The sequence below is a fragment of the Rissa tridactyla genome, chromosome 3, assembly GCF_028500815.1.
Source record: "Rissa tridactyla isolate bRisTri1 chromosome 3, bRisTri1.patW.cur.20221130, whole genome shotgun sequence".
Taxonomy (NCBI): domain Eukaryota; kingdom Metazoa; phylum Chordata; class Aves; order Charadriiformes; family Laridae; genus Rissa; species Rissa tridactyla.
In genome coordinates, this window is record NC_071468.1 from 126,974,714 (window position 1) to 127,002,134 (window position 27,421).

General features: G+C 49.7%; 1 protein-coding gene across 10 annotated transcripts in view; it reads left to right on the plus strand.

The window, feature by feature from the left end:
* The window catches only part of DTNB (dystrobrevin beta), a 230,043-nt gene that overhangs the window by 95,396 nt on the left and 107,226 nt on the right, over positions 1–27,421 (plus strand). For all 10 annotated transcript variants that reach the window (XR_008465325.1, XR_008465327.1, XM_054194714.1 and 7 more), the window contains one exon: positions 10,959–11,036. Coding sequence is in view for 8 of the 10 variants with exons in the window: in XM_054194714.1 (XP_054050689.1) it covers positions 10,959–11,036 (78 nt within the window). In the remaining 2 variants the exon portion in view is untranslated. The remainder of the gene's footprint in view (positions 1–10,958; positions 11,037–27,421) is intronic.

Below are 27,421 nucleotides of genomic sequence, written 5' to 3' on the forward strand. Positions count from 1 at the left end.
GGGCAGGGAGGCTGGACTAGGTCATCTCAAGAGGTTCCTTCCAACCTCAATGATGCTGTCATCTGAAGTAGCCAACTGCAGGAACCAGCTTCAAAGTGCCAGGGGCAGGGTGGTCAAGGAGACTGTTGAGCAGTGCCAGAAACCATCGGTTTCTCCCAATTCTCCGTTAGCTGTCCGCTACTGCTGCTCCCGGCGTTGGCCTGGATCATTGCTGCTGATCAAACACCATCCCCTGGCAGATTTCCGATTAAATGGTGGATGGCTTTGATATCAGAGAGAAACTGAAGATGCAAAGTCAGAGGAATAAGCCCTTGATCAAGTCCTAGTGCTGCGTAACCTGTTAATTTGAGTGTGCCTGGGACCATCAGGAAGAAATTCTTTGGTGTGAGGGGGGTGAGCCCCTGGCCCAGGTTGCCCAGAGAAGCTGTGGCTGCCCCATCCCTGGAGGGGTTCAAGGCCAGGTTGGCCGGGGCTTGGAGCAACGTGGGCTGGTGGGAGGTGTCCCTGCCCAGGGCAGGGGGTGGCACTGGGTGGCCTTTAAAGGTCCCTTCCAAAGGTCCCTGAACCATTCTGTGATTCTTTGCCAGTGAAGCCAGCTCGCTCTGAACCATCACATCATGCTGTCAATCTTTCTTCCCTTCCAGAGGAGTCTGGCTACGTCTGCACTGCTTACTGGGAGTCATTCCTGGCTCCTGCTAACTCCCAAACAACTCCCAGGAATTGTTTGGGAGAGAGCTGTTTGACTCGGGCCAAAACCACACTAGGGTCTGCTAACAATTTAAACGTGCAGATGATCCCGTTCGGGGATATTGGAAGATTCCCTGGCACTCATTCATTTACTAGTATAAGTGGGGCCAAACTGGCTCTGGATCAGGCCATCAAACTACGTTCTTCAGGATTTGTAGGACATAAACTGCAGGAACAGTTTGAAAATGAGACATGTTGGGATGGGCTCTAGATCTTTAACTCGGTAAATGGTATCACCCATTTTTATTATTGTTTTTGGAGAATTTGCAATGCAAGGGGGAAAGGTTTGAATTATATTATCCATATCATCCTTCTACAGCGTTTTGCGTACCGCAGAATGGCTTTATCCTCTTTCAATGAGGGAGGAAGCCAACGAGTTCCTTGCTCCCTTGGACCTTCTCCCCCCAACTCCACCCTTCCTTTTGGTCATGTAGATCCAACGACCACTTTGCCAGAGGGAGCAGACTGTATAGCTGCTGTCACTAGACCTCGGTGGCTGGGATACGCTTTCTTTTCGTGGTCGTGTCTTGTGCCTTTTTGTCCTATTGCGGTATCTGCGCCACGACAGGTAGGGGTGAGACTCGGAGCAGCCCGGTGCCCTTGTACTGCATCGAACGTGTACCAGGTCTTGTCTTAGTTGGGACAGTTTTTGAAGAGGAGGAGTTCCGTATGAATGGCGAGATGCTCAGACAAAGTGCACTTCAAGTGTTTGTCTCTATGTCTGTCTGCCTTTGCCACTGCTTGGTGGGGTCCCCAGTCAGGTGGCAAAACAGAGAGTCAATCTCCTTTATACGCTAGGCTGGCGGAGTGTGTCCTCCTTTGGCTTTTGGATTATCACAGAGTAAAATTGGCCAGAAAGGAGGCTTAGAAACAGAACAGTAGCAATAGATCCTGTATCTCCTCATCTTAAACAAGACCTGCTAGAGTATCAGGAAGCACAGGCAACCCGCTCGTCATCCTTGGTGTGAATAATGTCCGTGTTGTCCCAGCAAAATAAATGAGGTATCATCCCAGCGTCAAGCGTAATAATGCCTTTACTGGTGGGGATGAACCTAGCGGGGCACGCGTAAGGACGGAACGGCAGCCTTTCCGAATGAAATGTGCTCGTGCTCCTTCTGGCAAACAAACCAGCAAGTCTGAGTATCAAAACCACGCTGTCTGTTTTGTGAAGCGTACTAGGTATCATCTGTAAAAAGGTTGTCATTTCTCATAAATCAGTACTATCCCAGCATCAACTGAGATGCAGTCACCGGAGTGATGTGCCACAAGGTAGCGGCAACACGACAGCCAGCTCCTGGTGGTAATATCAGCCTGCTTTAGAAGTGGTACTGCCTCATCCCTATTTGCATCCAGATAACGGAGGGGCAAGATAATCTGTTCACCCATGTCTGTAAAATACTCTGTCTTCTTGTGAAGGTACCAGAATCACCATTGCCTCCTCCAGGCTGGCGTCACAATGGGGTTCCGCCACACGAGACAGTCCTTTCTAGGCGTCCTGGTGGAGAACTGCTGGTCCTGCACAAACCCTAATTAACTGCAGCTGTAACGCGTGAACTCCCCTTCAGGAGCCATCCCTGCCTGCCGGTGACCAGAAATTGCTGCTGAAATGCTGCTGGTCACATCGCTGAGTCTTTTCTCGGTCCTTCTGCAACAGCAGGGCCGTCATTAATCAGAAGAAACAGTGGTGGATCAGCGGTGGTTTGGCACTGTGGGAAGCAGGTAGGAGGACGGAGCGCTGGTCCTGAACTTCCTCAGCCGCGAGCGTTAACAAGCGAAGCGCGGTGCTGCAGAGCACCCCAAGGAAAGCGAGCGTGTTCTGCCACAGCGTACTGTAGGACAAGTCCTTGAGCTGGTGACGCTGGCAGAAGTGTGATGTACGTTCCCATCAGTGTTAGCACTAAGCTGGCAAAATAAGGGAGGGGGACGGGGGCAGGAGAGTGGGCTGTGTCCACATCTGCGGGCTGAGTGTTCGGGTGATATTCTTGGGAGAAATAATCATTTCACGTGCACACAAGCCTGGATGTCATGCACCGCAGCGGGCTCGCACCCCGGATGTAGGTTGTGACAGCAGTAGGTCCAGGGTTATTGGAATTTGGCCTGAGCTCGCGTTGGTATGATAAATGAGTGTCGCATCCCCAGCGACGTGGTCTTAGGTGTGGATGCAGTTGTTGGCTCGTGAGAGCATGAGAGTTGTCTAATTCCTACGGACATGTCTATATGGACGTGCATATGGAGTTGTCTAACTGGGCTTACCAGCAGGTTGCCTTCTTTCTAAGGAGTGGCAAGGACAAGGCTCCAGGGAGACCTTATAACGGCCTTCCAGTACCTGAAGGAGGCCTACGGGAGGGATGGAGAGGGACTCCTGATCAGGGGGTGGAGCAATAGGATGAAGGATTAATGGTTTTACACTGGAAGAGGGGAGATTGAGATGAGCTATTGTGAAGAAATTCTTTGGGGTGAGGGGGGTGAGCCCCTGGCCCAGGTTGCCCAGAGAAGCTGTGGCTGCCCCATCCCTGGAGGGGTTCAAGGCCAGGTTGGCCGGGGCTTGGAGCAACCTGGGCTGGTGGGAGGTGTCCCTGCCCAGGGCAGGGGGTGCCACTGGGTGGCCTTTAAGGTCCCTTCCAGCCTGAACCACTCTATGGTTCTGTGATTCTAATCTCTCTCATTGAATCAGCTGTCGGAACAGGAAAGAAAGGACGTGTTTTTGGGGGCACAATCTTGCTTCTGTCTCTTCAAACCAACAGAGCATTTGTCTTTCTGGGATGACTGGGTGGCCCTGCTACCCGAGGGGGATGGTCCTTACCATGGTGACTTCAGTCCTTACTGTTCTTCGGAGGAGTCTTTGTGGTCTCTCCTGAGAACCAAAGCCGAGGTAGAGCAGGGAACGTTATTGTGCTGTTATCAAAATGTACTGTCCTGGTTATGGAACAGGATGTGATAAAAGCAGGTCACGCTTCTCTTGCTTTGTATCCTTCATGATACGTTATAATAGAAAGAGATTAGTTTTTCCATGGTTGTGCGTGGGAGTCTCCCACCGGACTTCCGGGGAGCTGCTCAGGCATTTCTTTGCTGCTACGAAAATGCCGTGCAGTAGAAATCAAGAATTACGTTAAATCAGTTTGCGCTTTCGAGTCAATGTCTTTCTCACCTGGAGGGAAGCGCTAAGCAGAAAGCGTTAATAGTGCGTGTGGTGTTAGGAGCAAACAAGTCGAATGAATTCGAATGACTCGTACTCCCCAAACTGCTATAGGGGAAATAATAAAGTTCCCAAATGAAGGAATCAGTCTCACTTTATTGCTCTTTCCAGCTGACCCCTTATCTGGGAGGAGTGGAAGGATTGCCATGGGGTGGTCTCATTTTTACAGGTTTGTGCAACTGTGTTTCACCAGCCGTTAGTTATCGTTTGTGGTGGGGTTTTTCGGTTATGAAATTAGGGTTCCCTGTGGGTTTGGTTGCTCTTCCTTTGTTACTGTCCCGCTGCTTAACTTCAAGCCAGTCTCGCTGATGCTGTCAAGGTCTGGGCTGCCGTGTCTGCCGCCTGTGATGCCAGCCTGCCCGGCACCTAGGAATGCTTTCTGTTAGCCTTCGCCTACGAACCTCCATAAAGCTATCTGTTTTCCTTTAAATCTCTCCTTAAAATTCCATCAGCATGCCTGTAAATAATAATAATAATTATTATTATTAACAACAACAATAATAATAAAAGTAGTAATGCTAATAATCGTCATCAGAGACTATGGTCAACCACTGTGTAGCATCGTGTGGTGTAATGCAGTACGATTTTTCAGTTTCATACGTCTAATATATCAAATATAAGCTCTGGTTCCTGCCCACCCTCGTGTGTCGGTCCAGTCGTAGCTGTAGTTCTCTGCAATTCTCTTTGCACAAAGAGACACGACCCGGGCTGTCGGTGGGGTTCCTAAGCAGCGACAAAAGGACTGATGACATCCGTTACAAAATCTTGCTGGTTTAGAAATTCTCAGGTGACAGAGCAAAACTCAGCTTTAGAGTTAGCAAATATGTAGCTGTTCAGTTTGTAGCTATGTGAATAAAATAGCCATAATTCTAGAAAAAATGACAAAAAAGAGTGATGGTTGTCATGCTGTTATCCCCATTAATTCCATCCCTAATTAAAAAGTAGCTTAATTCCAGGCATTATTATATGAGAATTAAACAGTGACATTTATTACAGTGCTAATCAGCGCACCTGAATAATTCTGTCTTTTTTCGCTCCGTGTGATACCCACCCCGGCTCCTACACCCGAACCACGGCACAGAGGGGGGAAATGTCGTCAGTTCTGCTTTTGACACGGACACTTTTAACTCCGGCTGCTTGGAATCCTGCCCCGGCCCGGGACCCCCCAGACCCTCCTTCACTATCCTTCCTGAGGGGCAGCGACATTTTTCAGATTTTGGGATTTCAAGTGTCAGTCTTCGGCTTGAGACCCGTCGATTCCGGATCTGACGGAGCATGCTTGCTTTCTTTTTTTTTTCCCCCTCTTTTTTTCTCTTGGCTGCCGTGACAGCCCTTAACCCCCAAGCACGGATCGCTTTGCCTGAGCTCTGCATTTTCCGAGTCTCTGTGCCCTGATGGAAGCACATAAATAACGTGCTTTGCCGCACATCAGCAATCTCAGATGGGAGAGCCGTTCGGAGCGGAAGGCAGTTTGGTAAATTTTGTTTACCGTTGCTTTTTTGTAGAGGTCCCTTTGCAGCGTGATTGTCCAGCGCAGCAAAAAGCCTCAAAACTTAGTTCCTTTTATTTATTGAGATTTTTGACTTCTGAGATCTCAGAATCGTCCTGGTTTTGTTCTGGACCTTCACCAACCAAGTCTGAAGGAAGGCAAGCAAGTAATTAGACCTAGGCTTAATTGTGCTTTCCTTCAGCATGCATAATGGTTGATTTTCCTGCTTAGGAAAAGTGTTGACACAAAATAGCGGTGACTAATCTATTTCTTGTTTCTCATTTTTAGACAAGATTAGTCTCGTATTTAGACGAGATCACCGAGAATAGATGTGGCAGCAGCTTCGCTTACAGCTGGATCTCATGGGGTTTACTGCAGGCAGGAGACGGTGGTTAATGAGAGTAAATGCTAGTGCTAGGGAGAAGTGAGGATCTTCGCTGATTTTATTAGAATTATGGCAATTACCCATAAAAGCTTGTTGACACGTTGAGGAAGGTGAACAAAAGATGGTCTAAGGTGATCTTGTGATCTAAGAACAAAATATCATCCCTCCTGGGTTAGACCAAAAAGCCGTTTAGTCCAATATCTTGTCTCCAGTAGTAGCCAAAACTGGACAGTGAGAGAGGGAGCCGGTCACGGCAGAAGGGACAGAGGTAATACTCGTACGTAAATACGTTTGGAAAAAATGAAGGAGGATGAACAAGTGCCAGGGCTGGAAGGCTCAAACTTGTGATACCATCTGTAAAGATGATTTAAGGTGTTTTAGCTTCAGAATTAAATTTAGGACATTTGTGTAAAAAAAATAATAAAATTATGTGGGCGAGTAAATTGTTTGAAATGGCTCCTAAGTGACGGCATACCTGCGTTGTTCTGTCCGGTCTGCGTTCCTCCCTTCCCAAATTTCTGCTGAACGCGGAGGACTCTGGGGATCCCTGTTCTCAAGCCCTCCCCAAATCCCTGCTGTTTGTGTTCTGAAAGCATCTGCCGCGGCTGCGTGATGCTTCGGTGCGTGAAAGCGCGCGGTCCCCGCTGGGAGGCTGAACAGACGGAACCCAAGGAGACCGCGATAACACGAGTACCCAAAGCTGGGACTTTCCTTCTGTGCGGCCCTGCCCAAAGGAGCCCCATCATTAGATGCTTCTCCCAGCACCGCTGTCATGATGGGTCCTTGTCCTGGCTTTGAGCCCGTACTGCTGGTATTTCATAGAATCACAGAACCATAGAATCGCCCAGGTTGGAAGGGACCTTTCAGATCACCGAGTCCAACCATCGACCCAGCACTGCCAAGGCCACCACTACCCCATGGCCCTCAGCACCACGTCTGCCCGGCTTTTCAATCCCTCCAGGGATGGCGACTCCACCACTGCCCTGGGCAGCCTCTTCCAATGCTTCACAACCCTTTCCAGGAGGAAATTGTTCCCAATATCCATCCTAAACCTCCCCTGGCACAACTTGAGGCCATTTCCTCTTGTGCCATGGCCTGTTCCTTGGGAGAAGAGCCCGACCCCCCCTGGCTACCCCCTCCTTTCAGGGAGCTGTAGAGAGCCAGAAGGTCTCCCCTCAGCCCCCTCTTCTCCAGGCTGAACACCCCCAGCTCCCTCAGCCGCTCCTCACCAGACTTGTGCTCCAGACCCCTCACCAGCTCCGTTGCCCTTCTCTGGACACGCTCCAGCCCCTCAGTGTCTTTCCTTAATGTCTGTATTTCCTCAGTTATTTCTGGTTACCGGGCAAGGGGTAGAATTCCAGGCGTTGTGACTGAACGAGGCAGCACCTGCTTCAGTGCGAATTTTAGTTTTGCAAAGGACACCGTCATGTTTTTCAAGCTACTGAAAGTTTACGCGTTCTGCGCCTTGGACCTCGCGTGTGGGATGGCGTAAAGACTGCGCTGTCTTGATGCGTGCCAGTCTGCCCGCCTGGCCGGGTCGCTTCTTGTAAGCGGCAGAGAAAAAGAGAGAATTTAAGGAGTTTGATTTCTCAGGTTCTGTGGTGCCACCTTTGTCCCAGCTCTTGGGTATCCAAAAGATTTCGCTTATTTTTGGCTGCTTTTGTTCCCAAGAGTACCCCAGGCTGATTGAATACACCTGGAATGCCAGATGAGTTAAACCTGAAAAATTAAACCTAACAGGACAGAAGAAGTTTTGAAAGAAAGTTGTAAGCTGTTCTTGATGTACACGGACGTCGTTTTTATATCTCGGCTACAACTGAGGGCAGAAGGTGCTCTCAGTGCATCTTCTGGGTGTCTCTGCCCCTGTTGTTCTGGGGGTTCCTCCTGCCTCAAGTGTCCAGATAGTCACGGTTTTGGGTGATATTATTGAGGCAGAAAAATCTCTCCTCAGTCGCTGATTCAAGCGTATTTGTCTGTCTTTGTTACGTTGATGGGCTGTGGCAGATGCTGACAACCACGAGCACCTCGGAAGGGGAATTCGGTTCTGTTCCGCTCAAACTAGCAGTTCCGGTGCGATAAGGTCGACCTGCGCTGAAAGTCCCAGGTTCCTAAAAGCTGCTCTTGCTGCTGCGGGGGGATTGTGGCCCTGCTTCCAGCATCCTCCTGCTTGCATGAGCAATACCATTTTGCTGTCACGGTTATACAGGAAAATATACACATAGTGCCATCTTGACGGAGTTACAGTTTTTTGAAAAGACTTTCCCTAAAAATGTATAAATGGCATCAAGAAATTCTCTGTGCTGGGAATGGCTTTGTTGTATGTAATAGAGAAGACAGGATTGTGCTATTAGAAATCTTTTAACCAGGTGTTTGTATTTAATTTTTTTCTTTGCTTTTATCCCCGTTAGCAAGGATTTAGCTGGAAAATGGAGGACTGGTATTTACAGAACTGGAATGAACTTGTGGAAATGTCTCATAATGATACTAAAACCAGATTGCAAATGGTGAATGGCATCCACTTTCTTATTAGAAGGGTCGTGTAAAAACAATATTGTAATGAAATGAAGAGTTACCCTGCGCTCAAAATAGTAGACCCATGTAGGTGAGCTTCTGTGGGACAATGGAAATCACAGAATCCCAGAACCATAGAGTTGGCAGGGCCCTCTGGACACCATCCCGTCCAACCCCCGGCCAGAGCAGGGTCACCCAGAGCAGGTGGCACAGGAACGCGTCCAGGGGGGGTTGGAATGTCTCCAGAGACGGAGACTCCCCCACCTCTCTGGGCAGCCTGTGCCAGGGCTCTGCCACCCTCACAGCAAAGAAGTTCCTCCTCGTGTTGAGATGGAACTTCCCATGGTCAAGTTTGTGCCCGTTACCCCTTGTCCTGTCCCCGGGCACCACTGAGAAGAGCCTGGCCCCATCCTCCTGACACCCCCCCTTTCAGTATTTACAAGCGTTGATAAGGTCCCCCCTCAGTCGTCTTTTTTCCAGACTGAAGAGACCCAAATCCCTCAGCCTTTCCTCATCAGAGAGATGTTCCAGTCCCCTCAGCATCTTGGTAGCCCTTTGCTGTCCGCTCTCCAGCATGCGCCCTCCTGTATGATTTGGTACTTGAAAGAAAAGGAATTTTGTGCAAACGTGTCCCGCGGGCGGTGGGTGCGTGTTCTCCTCTGCCCCGGGCGCTGCTCACCCCCCTGCCCCCGTCCCCGCTCTGAAATGCTGCACCGCAGGCCTAAATCCACCCACCCTCCCATTACTGGGAATACTGGGCGGGGGGTGGAAACCCTTTGTCCCTCCCGAAGGCAAAACCCCAGCTAATGCACACAGAAACTGTGGAAGGAGGTGCTGAAAAACGCGGTTTGGGATGCAAAAGCTGCTTCGGGTGCAGCTGCTCCCCTCCCTAGATTTACGGCGTGCGTGGCTGCACAACCCAACGCTGGTACCGGAATCTTTGGGGAAAAAATTGAGTTCTTGCAGTGTAGGCGTGGGCAGAGCATTCCTCACGTTTGGTCAAGAGGAAGTAAGTAGGGAGCTGAAGGGGCAGAGGGAAAGCACTATTCATTAACTGCTCGTTGCCATAGGACGTGTTTGCGTGCTCACTAGCAAAGTGAATGGCTCCCGTCCACCGCGGTGTGGCACGTCGGCGGCGTTCCAGCCAGGTATCGTCCCATTTCTGCTTCTTTGTACAGTGAGAAGCTCGTTTTCCAAAGGAGCGTGTTCAGTAAACATCTGATGGCCAAATCATTTCTTGGTATAACGTTGTGCTTGGAGCAACACTGACATTAGCCGTGCAGCATAATCATTTCTGGGCGAATCTGTCCTCAGCGGGGACTGAGAACTGAAGTGCTTTTGTACGTGGAGGAGGAGCCCGCTAAGCCCTACAGGGAATATATTCTTTGGGATGTTATGTGTTTGACAACCAGGTGATTTTTTTTTTTTTTAATGGTTGGTTGACTCTCCGGATTACTGGGCTCTGAAATTCATGGAATGAGTTACGCTAATGAGTCTTAGTGCTATTCCTAGCGTTGGCACTAGGAGCAGGCTCGTGGCGGCCGCGCTGGGAACGTCGGGGAAGGCGAACGCTGCCCACGCTGTTGGGTCAAACACCTTCTGCACCTTGGCCTGCAGAAAACGGAACTTGGCCAGGATTAATTTCAGTATTATTTCTCTGGATATGTTCAAACCCCGCCTGGACGTGTTCCTGTCCAGCCTGCTCTAGGCTGCCCCGGCAGGGGGTTGGGCTGGATGAGCTCTGGAGGTCCCTTCCAACCCCCGCCAGTCTGGGATTATCTGTAGCAGATCGTACTGAAAGTGAATGCTAAAATGGTGGGAAATACAAGCCCGGGCAGAATTTAATTCCCGTTCCAAGAAAGCATGTGGGAAGCGTGGCGTTTTGCCCCGTCAGGGTCGGCGCAAGCCCTGGGTTGGCCAAGGCGCAAATGGAGCGTTCGGCTCTGCGCAGCTCTGCAGGTCTCCTAGTGGGCGTGCGTGGGTGTCGGTGGGGGATAAACGTCACAAATACTGATTCTGTGATGGAAGCTGCAGCTCCTCTCTCCCGCGGCGTGAGCTGAGCAGCAGAAATGTCCAGGGACGTCCCGCTGGGCTCCTCTTCTCCTCCCACTCCCTGCACGGCCACGGGGGCACCGGGAACCTGCAAATCACAGGAGCGTCAGCCCCCGGCTGTGTTTTATAGGGCAGTAAGCAACACGAGGCTCCATCCATTTGTTTTTTCCAACTAACTTATTAAAATAAAAACCAAACAGGTGGTGTGTGTGGCTGGTGTATAAATGATTCCTTGTTATAATAAATCTTTGCTTAATTTCTTTAAACATTTCAAATAACTCCCTTAATTTAATGGTTCCTACATCTGCTTGAACTGCCAGACCATGCCGAAGGTCACCTATGTAATGACAAATGTTAGTTTTATCTTCATTTTAGTGTAACGCATTAATTGTGAAAAGCAATCAGGCTGGAGCAGACCAAGCTCTTCAAGTATCTTTGGGCAAAGCAGTTTCTGCTGCTGCTCCTTGACCTGGAGCTGTCACAGAGCACAGCGATGGCCTGTTCCCTGCCGTTGGTTTTGTTCCCTTTTTGTTTTGTTTTTTTTAAATCACTAACTGGAATAAATATTTCTGTTTTAGCCCTCCTCGGCCTCTGACTAACATGAATGACGCCATGGTGACCCACATGTCCTCTGGAGCACCCACACCGACAAAAAGGTACGCGTGCCTTGCCGTAACGGTCGTTCGTTTCTGTGAGAGGTAAAAAAATACGGAGTACGGATTTTGTATCACTAGGACTCTTCTAATGTATTTCAAATAACACCGCCACTTCAAAATGTGTGTGCAGCATTCATAATGTCAGGAATTGTTCGCAGTGCCGCGTTTTGTTCTCTCTGAAGGGTGATTTTCTTTCATTGGAATAGATGTTATTACACGAGTGCGACTGAAGAAATATCGAAAGAGCGCTGAAGAGATTTGGGGTTTTCTTTTTAAATAGAGCCTTACTTCCAAAGCTGCTCCGAGAAAGGCTGGTTTTGTTGTATCGCAGGCTCCTCTGCTTACAAAAGGTCGTTCTGTTCCGCTGGAGACATCTCACATGACGTGTCTGCTGCGTTGCCGTTGTTAGCGCTGGTTCTCCTTCTCCACGCCAAGCACGGCTGAGCTGCCAAAGGTCTTACGAGTTGCCCAGGTCTCCTCGAGGCAGTTAGGTTTGGGTTGAATTAGGGTTGGCATTTGCTTAGTTATATGTGCGTAAATTATTGTGTGGATGTACGTGTGTAAACATGCCAAAAACTGGCTGAATCCTGTATTTGCGCTCTTCTTTCTTGTCAAGATCCGCTAGGGAGAATAGGAAGGTGATTGACTGCGGACTTCTCTCGTCCAAAGCTGTCAATGAATAAATGTTCCCTGCGGGGAATGAGAAACCCAGCTGTCACTGTGTTGGTGACAAGGTGGTACCGGAGAGACAAGGCAGATCCCTCATTTTCAGCAGCAATCCTTCAAACGGAACTAAGCAGAGATCCGTGTACTTTCCTTCTGCTTTCCGTGACGCGGTCAGCTGTGTATGCAGGTCTGAACTGGCCGTGTTAAAATGATTTCAAAATCTGTCTGTAAATCATTCTGTGTAGCGTCCACAAACACTGCACAAGGTGCAGGACACACTATGACTTCAGGTGCGGGATGTGGTGGAGTCCCCATCACTGGAGGTTTTCGAGATGCGATTGGAGGACGTGTTAGATCATCTCCTCTGGGCTCCCCTTCCCACGAAAGGCTGGACCAGGATCATCTCGTGAGGTCCCTTCCAACCTGGGCTGCCCTGTGCCTCTCTGGAAAACGCCTTTTGCTGAATGAGAAGCCAAGAGGCTGAGAGAGCAGCCGGTTCCCAAAGCCGGTGCTTGACAGAGTGTTCACGTAGGCAGTCCTTGAGCAGCATGACCTGTAGCATCTTCTCATTTACTGAGTTTCGGGCAACCTTGTGGGCAAGGTCATAGAATCATAGGATGTGTGGGGTTGGAAGGGACCTCCAAAGGCCATCTCGTCCAGCCCCCCTGCAGTCAGCAGGGACATCTTCAACTAGATCAGGTTGCTCAGAGCCTCATCCAGCCTGGCCTTGGATGTCTCCAGGGATGGGGCCTCCACCCCCTCTCTGGGCAACCTGGGCCAGTGTCTCACCACCCTCGGTGGAAAGAACTTCTTCCTAATGTCTGATCTAACCCCGCCCTGCTCTAGTTTAAACCATTGCCCCTCGTCCTGTCGCTACGTGCCCAAGGTCCCTACCCTGTCTCCGCTTTTAGCCTCCGCTTGGGGTCCAGGTTTGTTCGCTGTAGTGCAGACGGCGATCCTCCTCCAGTTGCTGTCAGAGCAGCTCCTGCGTTAGGCACACGTCTGCGCACACAAGCTTGAAACCTTCCCCGGGTAGCAATGTCTGCCGGGTTCTCCTGCAGCCGCCTCATCCTCTCGCGTGGAAGGTGGCACAGAATGGAACGGCGTAACCCTCCATCAGTTCCGGCTCGGGAGCAGCAGTTAATGTGGGTACCAGTCACCCAGTTCCTTAGTTTCCACTTCTTTGTTTAACCACCTTTTCCCATTTCCTTAATCCAAACTGGATAATTCACATTTAAACGGTCTCTGATTCCACATTGATCAGGACCGTCTCACCTGCCTGGCAGGAGGAGCTTCTGACGCCGTCCTGTTGCGTCCTGGCTCAGCAGCGTTCCGCCTCTCTCCTCAGTACTATTTCATGATTAGTTTCTGTGCCGCTCAGTGGGGGCAATAGGTGCCTTTTCGTCTCACGGAGTGATGTCGCCCCCGGAACCATTCGCTCCTCTGCTGCTTTCCACGCAGAGATCTCTGCCTTTCTCAGGTTGTGTCTGCTGTTATCTATAAAAATTGTGTCTGAGCTGGAAGAAGAGGAGAGTGAAACGTGAGGGAAGAAGATCCACAGCGAGTGTCTGTGCGTTCCTTGCTTTGCCGGGAGACAAACTCCTGCAAAATTGAGGCTTAAGCACGGAACATTCTGGAGGATGGGCTCTGATGGAGGCGGTGAAGCACTCCTCACGGATACGCTCTTCACTTGCTGGTCTAGTTCAAGCACACAGGGACAAATACTTTATTAGTGAAAGAGCAAGTGAGAAGTTACCTGTATTGGCTTTATTGCCGAGAATTGCCAGAGTTGATCCGAAAATACATTTTACCTAAGGAAGCACGTCTCTTTCTTTTTTTCTTTTTTTTCTTTTTTTCTTTTTTCTTTTTTTTCTTTTTTCTTCTTTTCTTTTTTCTTTTTTCTTTATCTTTTTTCTTTTTTTCTTTTTTCTTTTTTCCCTTTTTTCTTTTTTCTTTTTTCCTTTTTTCTTTTTTCCTTTTTCTTTTCTTTTTTCTTGTTTTCTTTTTTCTTGTTTCCTTGTTTCACTTTTTTTCCTTTTTCTTTCCATGTCACCATCTAGAAACACATTCAGGATAACATCTTTCGCATCATCATCTGCCAGCCATACTTCTCCTACTGTGTGGGCAGAGGGCCCTACCCGTTCCCTTACTGAGAAAGGGGCTGCCACGGGAAATGCTGGGGAAATACCGCATCAGGCACTAATCCAAAATAAGAAGAGGGCTGGGTATTGCAGCCTGACCCTTCCACTTGTTTTCTTGGCCACGTTGACCTTACAATACACTGTTGAGATAAGGAATAATGGAACGGCATTTTCGTATGGGATAAATAAGGGAAAGAAAATCAACAGCTTATGGTGAGTAGGTATTAGTGGGTAAAGTAGTGTTTAAGGTGAACACTAATTAGATTGTGACGAGATCTCTGCATTGTCAGGGGTTTTAAGGGTACAAGAATTGCACGCTGATGCTGTGTTCTGTCACCTGTGATGCCAAGTAGCAGATGTTTAGGTAAGAATATAAGCAGCAAGTCATGAAGTCAAGTCTGTAAGTCAAATTTTGCTCTTGGTTTTCGCACTTGCTCCCCTCTGGCAGCACTCATCGCTTCCTGGCTTGCAGCGTATACAGAGACCACCGCTTCCTGAATCCATCCACACGGGAGTTCTGCATTTCAATTATGACCTGTTTAAGAAAACTCTTCCTTTTTTGCTGTAAAATTCACCTGTTGTTAACCTTCTTCATGCTACATGATATTGTGTATATCCCTCCTGCTTCTAGCCAAAAAGTCCTCGTCTACTTCTTTCTGCCTTTGCCCAGAAGGTGACTCGGATCACACTCCTTGTTCTTTTCAGTACCTCTTCTTCTTTCAACATTTCTTTTTTATCTGGGACGACCAGAACTGCACTTAATAGTCAAATCCCAGCCTACTTTGGTGTCCCAGTCCCATATTCTTCTGCTTGTGCGAGTAGCAGGGATCCACATACCTCTTGTGAGCAGAGACTGTCCCAAAGGCACACGACTAAAGGAATCTTTCTCTTCTCTGATGGGCACAAGGGTACACGGACATCTGGATTTGGTCACAAGAATCCCAGAAATACTGGATGTAGAAACTGCGGTGATCAAGGGAAACATAAATAGCTTTTCAACAGTGCTACCAAGATCAGTATTTTGACTAATGGGCACCTGATAGAATCAGCAACCGGGCTTCAGAATCAGCAGCACCCTTTGGCTTGGAACATTTTCGTATTTATAAAGGAGCAAGGTCTCTGTTGCTGCCAGTTGTCCAAGACAGGATCAGGTAGACTAGAGGTAATTCAGAAATAAGGACTTTGAGAAATCAGACCTGTTTGGACATACAGCATGTCAGCTGCCTCTACACACCCTGAAATTGTCAACTACCAAGACTTGCTTAAAAAGTTCCTCGTGAGAATCAGTTGTCATTTGCTAACTCAGGCCTCACACGTCTGTAGAAAGGAGCTGAGTGAGATCAGCAAAAAAGACTGGACGGTAAGAAAAATGTCAAGATAGACTGCTTCAGCCATGGGGGACGATCCTTGGTCACAGTTATTACCCAACACCATACCAGTTGATTGCAAGCAGCTCGTATTTTCAAAAACATGCAGGCAACTAGAGGTGATTTCCCTTTTAAAAGCCCAGAACTTTGCTGTAGTCTGATAAATATGTCATCCCCTCGGTGAATCAAAGGCACATTTTTGTATTTATTGCACTGAGGTAATTCAGAATGACGACCTCTATCACACATACACTTTGCAGATACCATCCCCAGCGAAGACTGAGCAAAGGAGTTGGAATAAATTTGGAATAAACACCAAAGAAATGACTTCATTCTGCAAAATCATAGAATCATAGAATTATTTAGGTTGGAAAAGACCCTTGGGATCATCGAGCCCAACCATCAACTCCACTCTACAGAGTTCTCCCCTACACCACATCCCCCAACACCACATCTAAACGACCCTTAAACACATCCAGGGATGGTGACTCCACCACCTCCCTGGGCAACCTATTCCGGTGTCTGACCACTCTTTCTGGGAAGAATCTGTTCCTAATGTCCAGCCTAAACCTACCCTGGTGCAGCTTGAACCCATTCCCTCTTGTTCTATCACTAATTACCTGGGAGAAGAGACTGGCACCAGCCTCTCTACAATGGCCTTTCAAGTAGTTGTAGAGAGTGATGAGGTCTCCCCTCAGCCTCCTCTTCCTCAAACTAAACAGTCCCAGCTCCTTCAATCGCTCCTCATCAGATTTATTCTCCAGGCCCTTCACCAGCTTCGTTGCCCTCCTCTGCCCTCGCTCCAGCACCTCGAGATCTCTCTCGTGTTGAGGTGCCCAGAACTGGACACAATACTCAAGGTGTGGCCTCACCAGTGCTGAGTACAGGGGGACAATCACCTCCCTCCCTCTGCTGGTCACACCATTTCTAATACAAGCCAGGATGCCATTGGCCCTCTTGGCCACCTGGGCACGCTGCTGGCTCATGTTCAGCCGCGTGTCAATTAGAACCCCCAGGGCCTTTTCCGCCACGCAGCTCTCCAGCCACACTGCCCCAAGCCTGGAGCGATGCGTGGGGTTGTTGTGGCCCAAGTGCAGGACCCGGCACTTGGCCTTGTTGAAGCTCATTCCATTAGCATTGGCCTGTTGATCCAATCTATCCAAGTCTCTCTGTAGAGCCTCCCTATCCTCATGCAGATCAACACCCCCACTTAGCTTTGTGTCATCTGCAAACTTGCTGATGATACACTCTATGTCCTTATCAAGGTCATCAATAAAGATGTTAAACAGAAATGGTCCCAACACCGAGCCCTCAGGGACACCACTTGTGACGGCCACCAGCTGGATTTAACTCCATTGACCACCACTCTTTGGGACCGTCCATCCAGCAAGTGCTTGATCCAGCAGATCGTATGTTCATCCAGGCCATGAGCTGCCAGTTTTTCCATGAGAAATGATCCTTGTTGTCGTCCTTTGTCCACAGTTTGCTCTTCATGAGAGGTGAGACACTCGCAGAGGCATGGAACGACGCTAGACCAGTCCAGAACATATCTTTAGAAAGCCAAAATCATCTTACTTTCAAGTGTCATCTTTTGTCAGGCATCATGAGAACTCACAGGCAGCAGATCCATGGTAGATGTCATCATGTGTGGTGACCGTACCCATATTAGTACCCACCTCCTACCAAGGGCCTGGCTCGTCCCTCTTCAAGGATCCCACTTTTGGAATCCCATTATGAAAGGTCACTTCATCGAGCAGATTCTGCAAGAGTTCACGGGAAGAGGCTGCTTCTCTCTATATTTGCTTATTCCAAAGATGGAACGGGGTATTTATCTTCTCCTGGCCCTGGGGGGAACGGACAGGCTGCCCCAGGCTTGGGTACAAACATTTGCCCCCATCCTTCCAGCTCCTGGGGCTCTCAGCATGCAGAACACTTACTGCTCCACAACCACCCAGCGAGGGCCTGGGAATACTCCTGGGGCTCACAGTGGGACCCAAACCCATCTCTGGAAAGGTGTTGTCATTCACACCCCGCTTAGCGCCTTTGTGCTTTGCGAAATACCTAGTTGTGGTGACGATGTACACCCGCCCAAGCCTCATCAGGGTTGGTTTGGGTTTAATCACACAGTAATGAGCGATACAGGCTTCATCGGGCCTTCCCTGTTTGTTCAGCTGAGGTTCTACAAGGAGTGATCAGTGAAAGCCATTTTGGATTATAGTATTTGTACGATCCAAACTGTCTCCGTCCCTGCAGGGCTTGCCTGCTGGCACTGCTGAGGGAGCAACGCTGGAAAGTGCTTTGAAAGTTGTGGAGAGTATCTTAATCAGGCCGTGTCCACACATGCCACCAGGTTTTACTTCACAGAATCCCAGACTGGCGGGGGTTGGCAGGGACCTCTGGAGATCATCCAGTCCAACCCCCGGCCACAGCAGGGTCACCCAGAGCAGGTGGCACAGGAACGCGTCCAGGCGGGGTTGGAATGTCTCCAGAGACGGAGACTCCCCCACCTCTCTGGGCAGCCTGTGCCAGGGCTCTGCCACCCTCACAGCAAAGAAGTTCCTCCTCGTGTTGAGATGGAACTTCCCATGGTCAGGTTTGTGCCCGTTGCCCCTTGTCCTGTCCCCGGGCACCACTGAGAAGAGTCTGGCCCCATCTTGATACTGCTAAAACTTTGGCTCAGGACAAGTATAAGCATTTCAAAAAGCATATGGAAATGCTGGAAAATTAATTAAAAGAGAGCTCTAGAAATATCTAAAAGCTGGAAAAGTGATGCTGAAGGAGCATTATCTGTTTAGTTTGTTAAGGGAGGTAGAGATGGGATTTGATTGCTAGGTTACAAACACTTATACATGGAAATACATGCAGTAGCAGGGGCTTTTCGCCTTGCATGGAAGGGCGTTTCGAGGTCCACTAACTTGTGCAGAACCTCTGCCTACGGCCAGTCAAACCGGCTGGTTACAAAATCTGGGGAATTAGGGTCAAGCACAAAAGGTGAAATCCTTGGCTCTTGCCTGAGCTTGACAGAGGCCGTGTGTCCGTTGCAGCAGGCGCCCACCCCTGCACGGGGTAATAGTTCCGAGTATTTGGGGACTTCCAGTGCACGGCCTGAGCCACGGATACGCTGGAGCGTTAGTGGTTCATCCATCATCTAGTTTGTCAGGGGCGTAAAAGCACGTGTCTGTTGTCTTTGTGTCCTCCGTCTCTTTAAACCTGGAAAATGTACAGGTGTCGGTAGTTAATAACAGGGTGAGGCAAGGAGGAGAAACGGGGTTTTCCCCCTTTGGAAATTTCTTATATTTCTGTTTTGTCAGTTCCCATATGTCTGATTGCAGTGTTTTCCCCAAGATTTATTACAGTTGCTGTTGCTGTAGGTTAACCCGGGATGTAAAAGATCGTCACTGACTGAGACGAAGGGCCTCCTTTCCCTCGCCGGGGCCTCTCGCGCCTCTCGGCAGCGTGAGGTGGCGAGAGCAGGCGGCTGGGGCTGCGCCGTGCGAGCCGAGCGGGGCTCCCGTCCGCATTTTAGGGTGCTGAGCCTGCTCGAACCGGCCCCGTTCCAGGGGCTTGCCTTCTTTTTGAAAGCCGAATTTGTTCCTGAGATTGACTCTATTTTATATTTTATATCCCTGGAATAAGCGACGGATGAAAACGTTGGGAGGTGCGTGTTTGCTGCCTGCGGACACACAACTCGCCCTGCAAACAGAAAGGCCGGGGCTCACCCGTCTTTGGGTGTCCTCCGTGCTGAAAAAGAAGGAAAAGGACATCAGTAAGGCACGATAGCGTTTGCTAGGAATATATTTGATTTCTGTGATAGCGGTGCTATAATATGAGCAAAAGGTAGTATCCTGCCTAAATCCTTTCCATTCTGAAGAGCGTTTTACATTTGTTTATACCTTCATCAAACTTTCTTCCTTCACACTGCTATATTCCAGCTTCCACCGGTAGCCTAGTCCAAGAGTAAGGCATTTTGTTTTGCTTTGCTTTCTTTCCCCAAAAGATGGAGCGAATATGGATCAATTTATTTGAAGGTGAAGCTGGAAGGAATAGCAAGCATGATTCTGTTGGAAAAAGAGAGCTGCTTCTGGAATTTTTTAATTGCATCCACATACTGTTAGGAAGCTGCTGTTCCCGGGTTTCCTGCAGATACAGATACAGCTGTTCTGGGCAGACGGAGCTAACGCGGAACCTCAGTGGAAGTCTGTACTGATTAATGTATAGAGTTTGAAAAGCCTTTTTCATGCGCTTCCTAGTAATGCTTTTAATAAGAGAAGGAATTTAGTCACAATAGTGGATTGCGCTAAATTATTTGTGAAAACCGGCTGCATGCCAGTGCTAATCTGTCGGTCGCAGATGTGTCGACATGAGGGTGTGGGTCCCTCCGGGAGGCACTCAGCATTTCTGCTCCGTCCCCGGCCGTCCCTGTGGGCAGAGCTCATGCGGAGCTCGGCTGTCTGCCCCCGCTCCTCCACACCGACCTCTGCGTCCAGAAAGTACGTTCTCACCCCTGGGAGAGGGGCTGAAATCGGTAGCTCGTGTGGTGGGAGAATGAGAGACTTCTCTAGTGCGTACTTGATGGCTCTGGCCTGGAGAAGTCGAGGCAGTGGTTTGGCTCCTGGTGGCAGAGATGACTGTTCTCAGCCCAGGGTCTCCCTGGAGAAGAAGGGCTTTGGCCAGCAGGGCGAGGGGGGGATTCTGCCCCTCTGCTGCGCTCGGGGGAGACCCCCCTGCAGTGCTGCCTCCAGCGCTGGGGCCTCGGCACAGGAGAGACACGGAGCTGTTGGAGCGGGGCCAGAGGAGGCCCCGGAGATGCTGGGAGGGCTGGAGCCCCTCTGCTGGGAGGACAGGCTGAGAGAGCTGGGGGGGTTCAGCCTGGAGAAGAGAAGGCTCCGCGGAGACCTTCCAGCCCCTGCCAGTCCCTCAAGGGGCTCCAGGAAAGCTGGGGAGGGACTCTGGAGCAGGGAGGGGAGCCATGGGACGAGGGGGAAGGGTTTTACACTGGAAGAGGGGAGATTGAGATGAGATATTGGGAAGAAATTCTTTGGTGTGAGGGGGGTGAGCCCCTGGCCCAGGTTGCCCAGAGAAGCTGTGGCTGCCCCATCCCTGGAGGGGTTCAAGGCCAGGTTGGCCGGGGCTTGGAGCAACCTGGGCTGGTGGGAGGTGTCCCTGCCCAGGGCAGGGGGTGGCACTGGCTGGACTTTAAGGTCCTTCCAAACCAAACCACTCTGTGAGTCGATGATTCCCGTGGTGGTTGCATCCATTCATTGCACAAGAGGTGCCAAAGGACAGGTCGGGGCCAGCTGCTCTGCGGAGCTTCTTGCTCTCCCAGGACACCATTCAGCGGCAGAGCAGGATGGAAACCTCTTTTTGGGATTTCCTGCTGTTAAAAACATGAAAATAACCTCCCTTTGACAACTGTTTTGTTGGGAATAAGACTGAGCTGAAAGAGCAGGATTTTAATGCCTGACCTCACTTTTTCTGTGAACTAAAAAGTGAAAAACAAACCAACCAAAGGAGCCCTCGCCAGTGCTCCTCTTCAGTCCAGGCACATCTCTCCAAGGAACCTCTGGCTTTTCCAGCCTCCTCGTCCTCTGCTTTCACTGGAAAATATCCAGAGGGGCAATGAACTCTCCAGGACCCACCACTTCAAGAACTGTATTTCGCACGAGGCAGGGCGCGTTCCGTCGTCTCTGAAACACTGCAGACAGAATGAGGTCGGAGGAGGTTTCTTCGTGTGAGCAGGGAGTTCTGGGAGCAGAAGTGGAGCTACGGCCACGCTCAGCTCTGGATTTTTTTTCCCCATTTACGTATGTAACATTACAGTTTTGTTATTTTTCATCTCGCAAAACGTAAGTTTCCAAATGAAAAAAGCTGACTGATTCAGTGGTGGGTTTGTGTTTGATAGCGTATTATTGGATGTGGGAGACAGATGTTCCGTACGTTTACTGAGACATTTACAGAGGGGGAAATTTTAGTGCAGCCTTGCCTATGTTTGTTACCTGTGATACAAGAAAACACAGTACTTCTCTGATCTTTACAGCCAACGAGCCTTTCTGAATCAATGGAGATGATGATGTCTCTTCTGTAAGGCCAGGCCAAGCCCATTAAATGTTATTTGTGTTAGCTAATTTATTTTAAATTACTGGAGGAATAGACTTTTTTTCCCTCCTGTTGTGGTCAATATGTGCTTTTCTTCTTTCAGTAATTCTGTTCCCAAAGACAAGCTGTCCTCCATTAGGTTCATGACGTGTATTTCCCTCTTTAAATACCCTTTGCGTCATCTGCTTTCTCAGCAGCCGCGGTCAGTCCGTAGGTTACGCTGCATCTCTTACACTGCAGACCCATGTCAGAATTTGAATGCGTTGTATTTTATACTGTGCGAAAAGATGGATGGATCATTCTCTGTGCTTTCCGAAAAGGCTTGTACACATCTCTGCTGCCATTAGGGGTCTATGGATGTGTCAGAGCGGCAGTCCTCTCAACTGCTCGGTGGTATCTGCTACCTCTAATATGGCAAAACATTGCATTAGGTTTTTTCTGATTTCTAAGGAGCCTGGAGACTACAGACATTGCATTTGGTCAGGTGAAACGTGTTCTTACAGCTTAAAAAGAAAATTACTTGCAACTTAAGAGCTGAAGTGGAAAGGGATGCGATGTCACCTGCCTGGGCAATATTCAGAACCGTTCTTTTTTCCTGTCTGAGAGGTTTTATTCCCATTAACTCTCGCTTGGGGGGGGAGGTTCAGTCTTCTGCTCCTAATGTCACCGATTATCTGCTCCTCTTAGTCCCTCACACTCCTCCTGCCTTTGGTTTTGTTTGTCCTTGTTCAGCCTTTGTGTCCAGTGCCGCTGATGGCCCCCGCGCCCTGTCCCTCTCCGGCTTTGTGTTTGCACGACGGGGGGGTTCCCACCTTTTGGATCCGACCTCCAGAAACTTTCCTCTGCCACCAGCTGTGCACTGGTGTGTCTCTTAGCCATGTCACTGCTGCTGTCCCTTGGCTTTTTAAGTTCTGTAACCCAGAGTGACTTTGATTTGCTCGGCTGGCTTAATTTATCTTCTGACAAATTTCCAATGTGCCTTTTTTCTCCTTTGTTCCCGTGGCCACATTCATCTCTCTGACATTTCCTTCGAGCCGTCCAGTCACCAATTCCACCTCAAAGTGACTGAAACTACCATTACTGCCTGCACTGCCATTTTTCTTTGGCACAGGTGGAGTACATTCGTTTTCTTATATTCTGCTGCTTAGACCTGGGTGACCTCTAGAGATCCTGGGTCCATTTTAGCCACGGGTTCAGCCACAAAGAGGTTTTGGGGATGAGGGTTTGGGAGCAGGAGCCTGGGTGGCCTGGGGCAGCTGGCACTGTCTGGCACCGGGTGCTCAGGCACGTTTGCGCCATAATACCATATATGTATCTACATAATACCAAAATGGACTGTCTTTCTAGAAAAGGGACAAAAGTATCTCTTTGTCTGGAGACAAGGGAGATCCCAGCTCACGTGTAACCTCGCTCAGGGAAGGTGTGACAATACTTGACAACAAGATGAAAGGGACGGCAAGGAGGAAGGAGCGGTGAGGACGAGGGTCGGCATCGTGAATCGGCCTAACGATGTCAAACAAAAACTCTGGGTTTCAGTACTAATTATTTAAACAGATATCTAGATGCCTAAAGTTTTTATTTTTAACCTGTGGTTTCAAATCCTGCGCGTGCGATTGTGAGTCTGTGGGATGTAGGTTATGAGGAAGATGCGTGGAGAGTGTGGTGGGGGGAAAAATTCCAGCCAGGGGAACAGCTGGGACGTTTGAACACTGCTCTTCCGTGGCTTGAAGGTTCAAGATCAAGAGGAAAATACCTGAATAAGATATAGAAGGAATGTTGGGTTTGGAGCCCTGATGTGAGAGGTGTTTCTCTCTTGCCGTTGGCATGCGGACACCTCGGAGGGATGGCAGGCCCTGCTCTGCGGACTCGTCCCGAGAGAGCACGGGTCTGGTGGGAATGCTGGGCGGGAACAGGAGACACAGGACCTGCAGGTGCTCCATCCCGATGCTGCTTTGATGGTATCTTCTGACCTACTTCTGCTGTGAAAGCTTTGGTCTGCCTTTACACCACTTCTCACACCAGCTACTTTCACCTTTCCTGTCGTTTTTTCCTTTCCCCAGTAGCGCTGCTCCAGTTTATCTCGTGTGCTGCCGCTGAAGTGATACTTCTCATTCATTCCTGTTCCTCCTCCCTCCGGTTCAGGAAGGGTTTTCCAATAGCTTTATTGCGATCTACCCACTGCAGAGCAGCAGGGAAGCAAACGCCATGCCAGGAGGGACAGGGTCGGGGACGGGGAGCGGGGCTGTCCCTGCTCACAATCAATCGTCTGGCTTGGAAGGGACCTTTCGGATCATGGAGTCACGCTGCAGGCAGAGCAGATCCGGAGCACTGCGCTCGTGAGAACTCGGATTTGCTCTCTCTCACTTTTCTCATCCCTTTCAAACACTTCGTTTCTTCTTCAGTTCTTTTTCACTCCATTTTGCCTTTTTTTTTTTTTTTTTCCCTAAGCTACCTGATTTTTGCCTGCTCCGAGATTTGTTAGCCCAGTTCACATGTTAATATCACCGACTCAGAGAAACCGCGGACTGGCTGAGGTTGGAAGGGGCCTCTTGAGGCCGCCTGGTCCAGCCCCTGCTCAGGTGGGGTCAACCAGGCGTCCAGTCGGGCTTGGAATAGCGCCACAGCCGCAGCCTCTGCAGCCTCGCGGGGCAACCGGGGCGAGTGTTGGACCACCCTCGGAGGGAAAAAGTGGGGGTTTTGTATTCAGGTGGAATTTGTTGGTTTGTGCCCGTGGCCTCTGGTCCTCAGCCTCCCCCCATGGCAGAGACGCTCCAGTCCCCCCGCACCCTGGCGGCCCCTCGCTGGGCTCTCTCCAATCCCTCCGTGTCCCTCCAGGACTGGGGAGCCCAGCGCTGAGCAGAGGGAAGGATGTCCTCCCCCACCTCTTGTTCAAGTCGTCTGTTTTTACACTTCCAGATGTTCTTCCACGTGTTTGGTATAAGTTGCCTGATGAAGATTTTGATTTTTTTAAAAATAACTTAACAGCAGCATACGTAATCAAACAGGTTTTTTCGCTGCTGTCCTTCTGCAGCCACTTTGCTGGCTCTTCGTTCCTCCCTGTTCCAGTGTCTCTTTAAATTCAAGTGTTACAAGATCATGGTTTTTCCCTGTGCTCTCTGCTTTAGCGATGACCACGCGGCATGCTGCTGCTGCTGGGCTGCGTTACGTCTCTCTCCGTAATTATACGGCGTGGTTTCCAGCCTGGATGTACGCCCCGTCCTGCACATGAGAGCTGGAGGTGAGGGTCTGCGGAAATTAAGAGGTTGTTTCGAGCGTTCAAGGCAAGCGGTGGCTTCCCCACGACTCCACGTCTCCAAGCCAGACCCCATCCCAGTCTGAACGGAGCGTGGCGGGTCAGTCGGAAGCACGGCCTTGATTCAGAAATTACTGTGCTAAATTTCACAGGCTGTGTTATGCAGAGGATGGCGGCGATTATCCTTTTTGACCTTAACATCTGTGTAAATCAATCGTGGGGGAAAGTAATGCGACAGAAAACAAGAGATCCCTCTAGATTGTGTCCTGGCCACTTTGAAAAGCTCTTTGCCGTCTCAGTTGCCAGAGCAGCCGTGTGCAATTTTGTAAAGATTTACAAAGTTGTGAGCCAGCATAATAGAAATGCACAGGGATTTCTTGCTGTAAATTACAGCATTTAAAATCAAATGTCTATTTTACTTGGCTTTCCTGGTAGATTTTTGGAACAGAAATGAATTTAAGACACCAAAAGCATCATTTCAATACCTTAATAATTTATTGGGTTGCTTATAAAGCTGCAGAGCCAAGTCTTAGTGTGTAAAATCTGGGGCAGGAGCCAAGGAAGCTTTCGGAGCCCGTTCTCAGTGTCGGGCAGTGACGTGTTCGAGCCCCAGCCGTGACCGAGCACCCAGACCCTCAGCCGTCCCCCTCAGCAGCAGGACCCGGAGCATCCTCCAGCTCCCTGCGCATTCCTTGGACCTTGTTTCTCTTTTCCCGCTTCATGTTGCTTCAGAAAGAGTGTGGTTAATGTTAGTTCTTGCTCTCTTTTGACTATCGCTTTGCGTGGTGGAACCTGGTTCTGCGCGTGGTGGCTGTTGTTATATGAAGAGGGTCAGAAACATACTGTAAAATTACATTTTAATGCTGCTTTGAAGAATTCAGTTACAGCATGTGGCTGACCTGGGGGGAGGAGGTGGCGCTTTGTCCTTGTGTCGTGGTTCCGTTTTACCTCAGACTGGGAAACCTTGATACCATCTTCTGAAAACTGAAAGATTCTGTGGTTATAGTATAATTCTGAGTCTCTCTACCAGAGATATATTCTTTTTTTTTTTTTTTTTAAAGCAGAACAAAACAAGCCCTCAGCAGCGTGCCTGACGGCTCTCCGAACTCAGGCCACGTTAAGGGCCAGGCCTGATTCTGGGAGATGTCTAAAAATTCTCTTGGAAGATGTCGATATGACTCGAGGTTCTGGAAAGTTAAGTTCTGAAGGCGTTTTTTCGGCAATGAACTTTCCCAGACTTCAGGTTTTAAAGGCATTTTCAGAAAGACGCAAATACAGCTGTGGCTGCATCTGGAGCAGAGGCGCCCCGAAGCGTCCCTGTCCCCACCAGCCGGCCACTCGTCAGATGGCTGCGGCCGCCGTCTGTATAGACAAGGAACCGAGCTGCTTATCTTTTAAATTATGAAAAAAAAAGGGAGAAAAGAGAGAGGGTGGTGGTGTGGTGTCAAGAGCCAAGGCTATATGAAGCATTTTTGTTGAAATAGGTGCGTGGAAGTGGAAGGGGTACCTTCAGATTCCTGAACGCGTTATAAAACAATCGGTCCGTGCCCACGTAGAGGGGCAGGGAATAAAAATAGCTGGCACATCTATGTCGAGAACAAATCATGTCAAAGAATGGAAACTGGGTGGTTCTGCCTGGGTGGGTGGCCTCGTGAAGGAGGGGGAAGCACTAATTTAACATGTATTGACTCATAGAGCTTTTGACACCATCCCATATGGTATTTTCGTAAATAAAGTAGGTAAACGTGGACTGGTTGAAACTGCTGTCGTGTGGGTGCAACACCAGTTGAAAAATGGCAGTCAGAGAAAGAAAATATCAATATTTTCCTCCCAAAGAGGGAGCACGTGTCAGGTGGGATCCCACGGGGTCTGTTCCCAGTTCAGCGTTACTCGGTTTCTGTCTTGGCAGTTTGCACAATGAAACAGGGAACGGGCGTACGTAAATGTCACACCGGCACTGTGCAGGGGAGGAACAGTGTGGCCAGCGGGAGTGGGGCAGTGACCGTCCCCCTGGACTGGGCACTGGGGAGGCCCCACCTCGAGGGCTGTGTCCAGGTTTGGGCCCCTCACGCCAAGAAAGACCTTGAGGGGCTGGAGCGTGTCCAGAGAAGGGCAACGGAGCTGGTGAGGGGTCTGGAGCACAAGTCTGGTGAGGAGCGGCTGAGGGAGCTGGGGGTGTTCAGCCTGGAGAAGAGGAGGCTGAGGGGAGACCTTCTGGCTCTCTACAGCTCCCTGAAAGGAGGGGGTGGCCAGGGGGGGTCGGGCTCTTCTCCCAAGGAACAGGCCATGGCACAAGAGGAAACGGCCTCAAGTTGCGCCAGGGGAGGTTTAGGATGGATATTGGGAACAATTTCTTCCCGGAAAGGGTTGTGAAGCATTGGAAGAGGCTGCCCAGGGCAGTGGTGGAGTCGCCATCCCTGGAGGGATTGAAAAGCCGGGCAGACGTGGTGCTGAGGGCCATGGGGTAGTGGTGGCCTTGGCAGTGCTGGCTTGATGGTTGGTCTCAATGGTCTGAAAGGTCCCTTCCAACCCAGGCAATCCTATGATTCTACTGGATATTCTCCAGAGGGCAAGTCTCTAATTCAGAGTGGTCCTGTAGATCAATAAGGTGAAATTAATATAGACAGCTTTGAGCAACAGAAAATAAAATAAAATGCATGAATAATCATGGAAACACAGAACGGTTTGGGTTGGAAGGGACCTCCTTAAAGCCCACCCAGTGGCACCCCCTGCCCTGGGCAGGGACACCTCCCACCAGCCCAGGTTGCTCCAAGCCCCGGCCAACCTGGCCTTGAACCCCTCCAGGGATGGGGCAGCCACAGCTTCTCTGGGCAACCTGGGCCAGGGGCTCACCACCCTCAG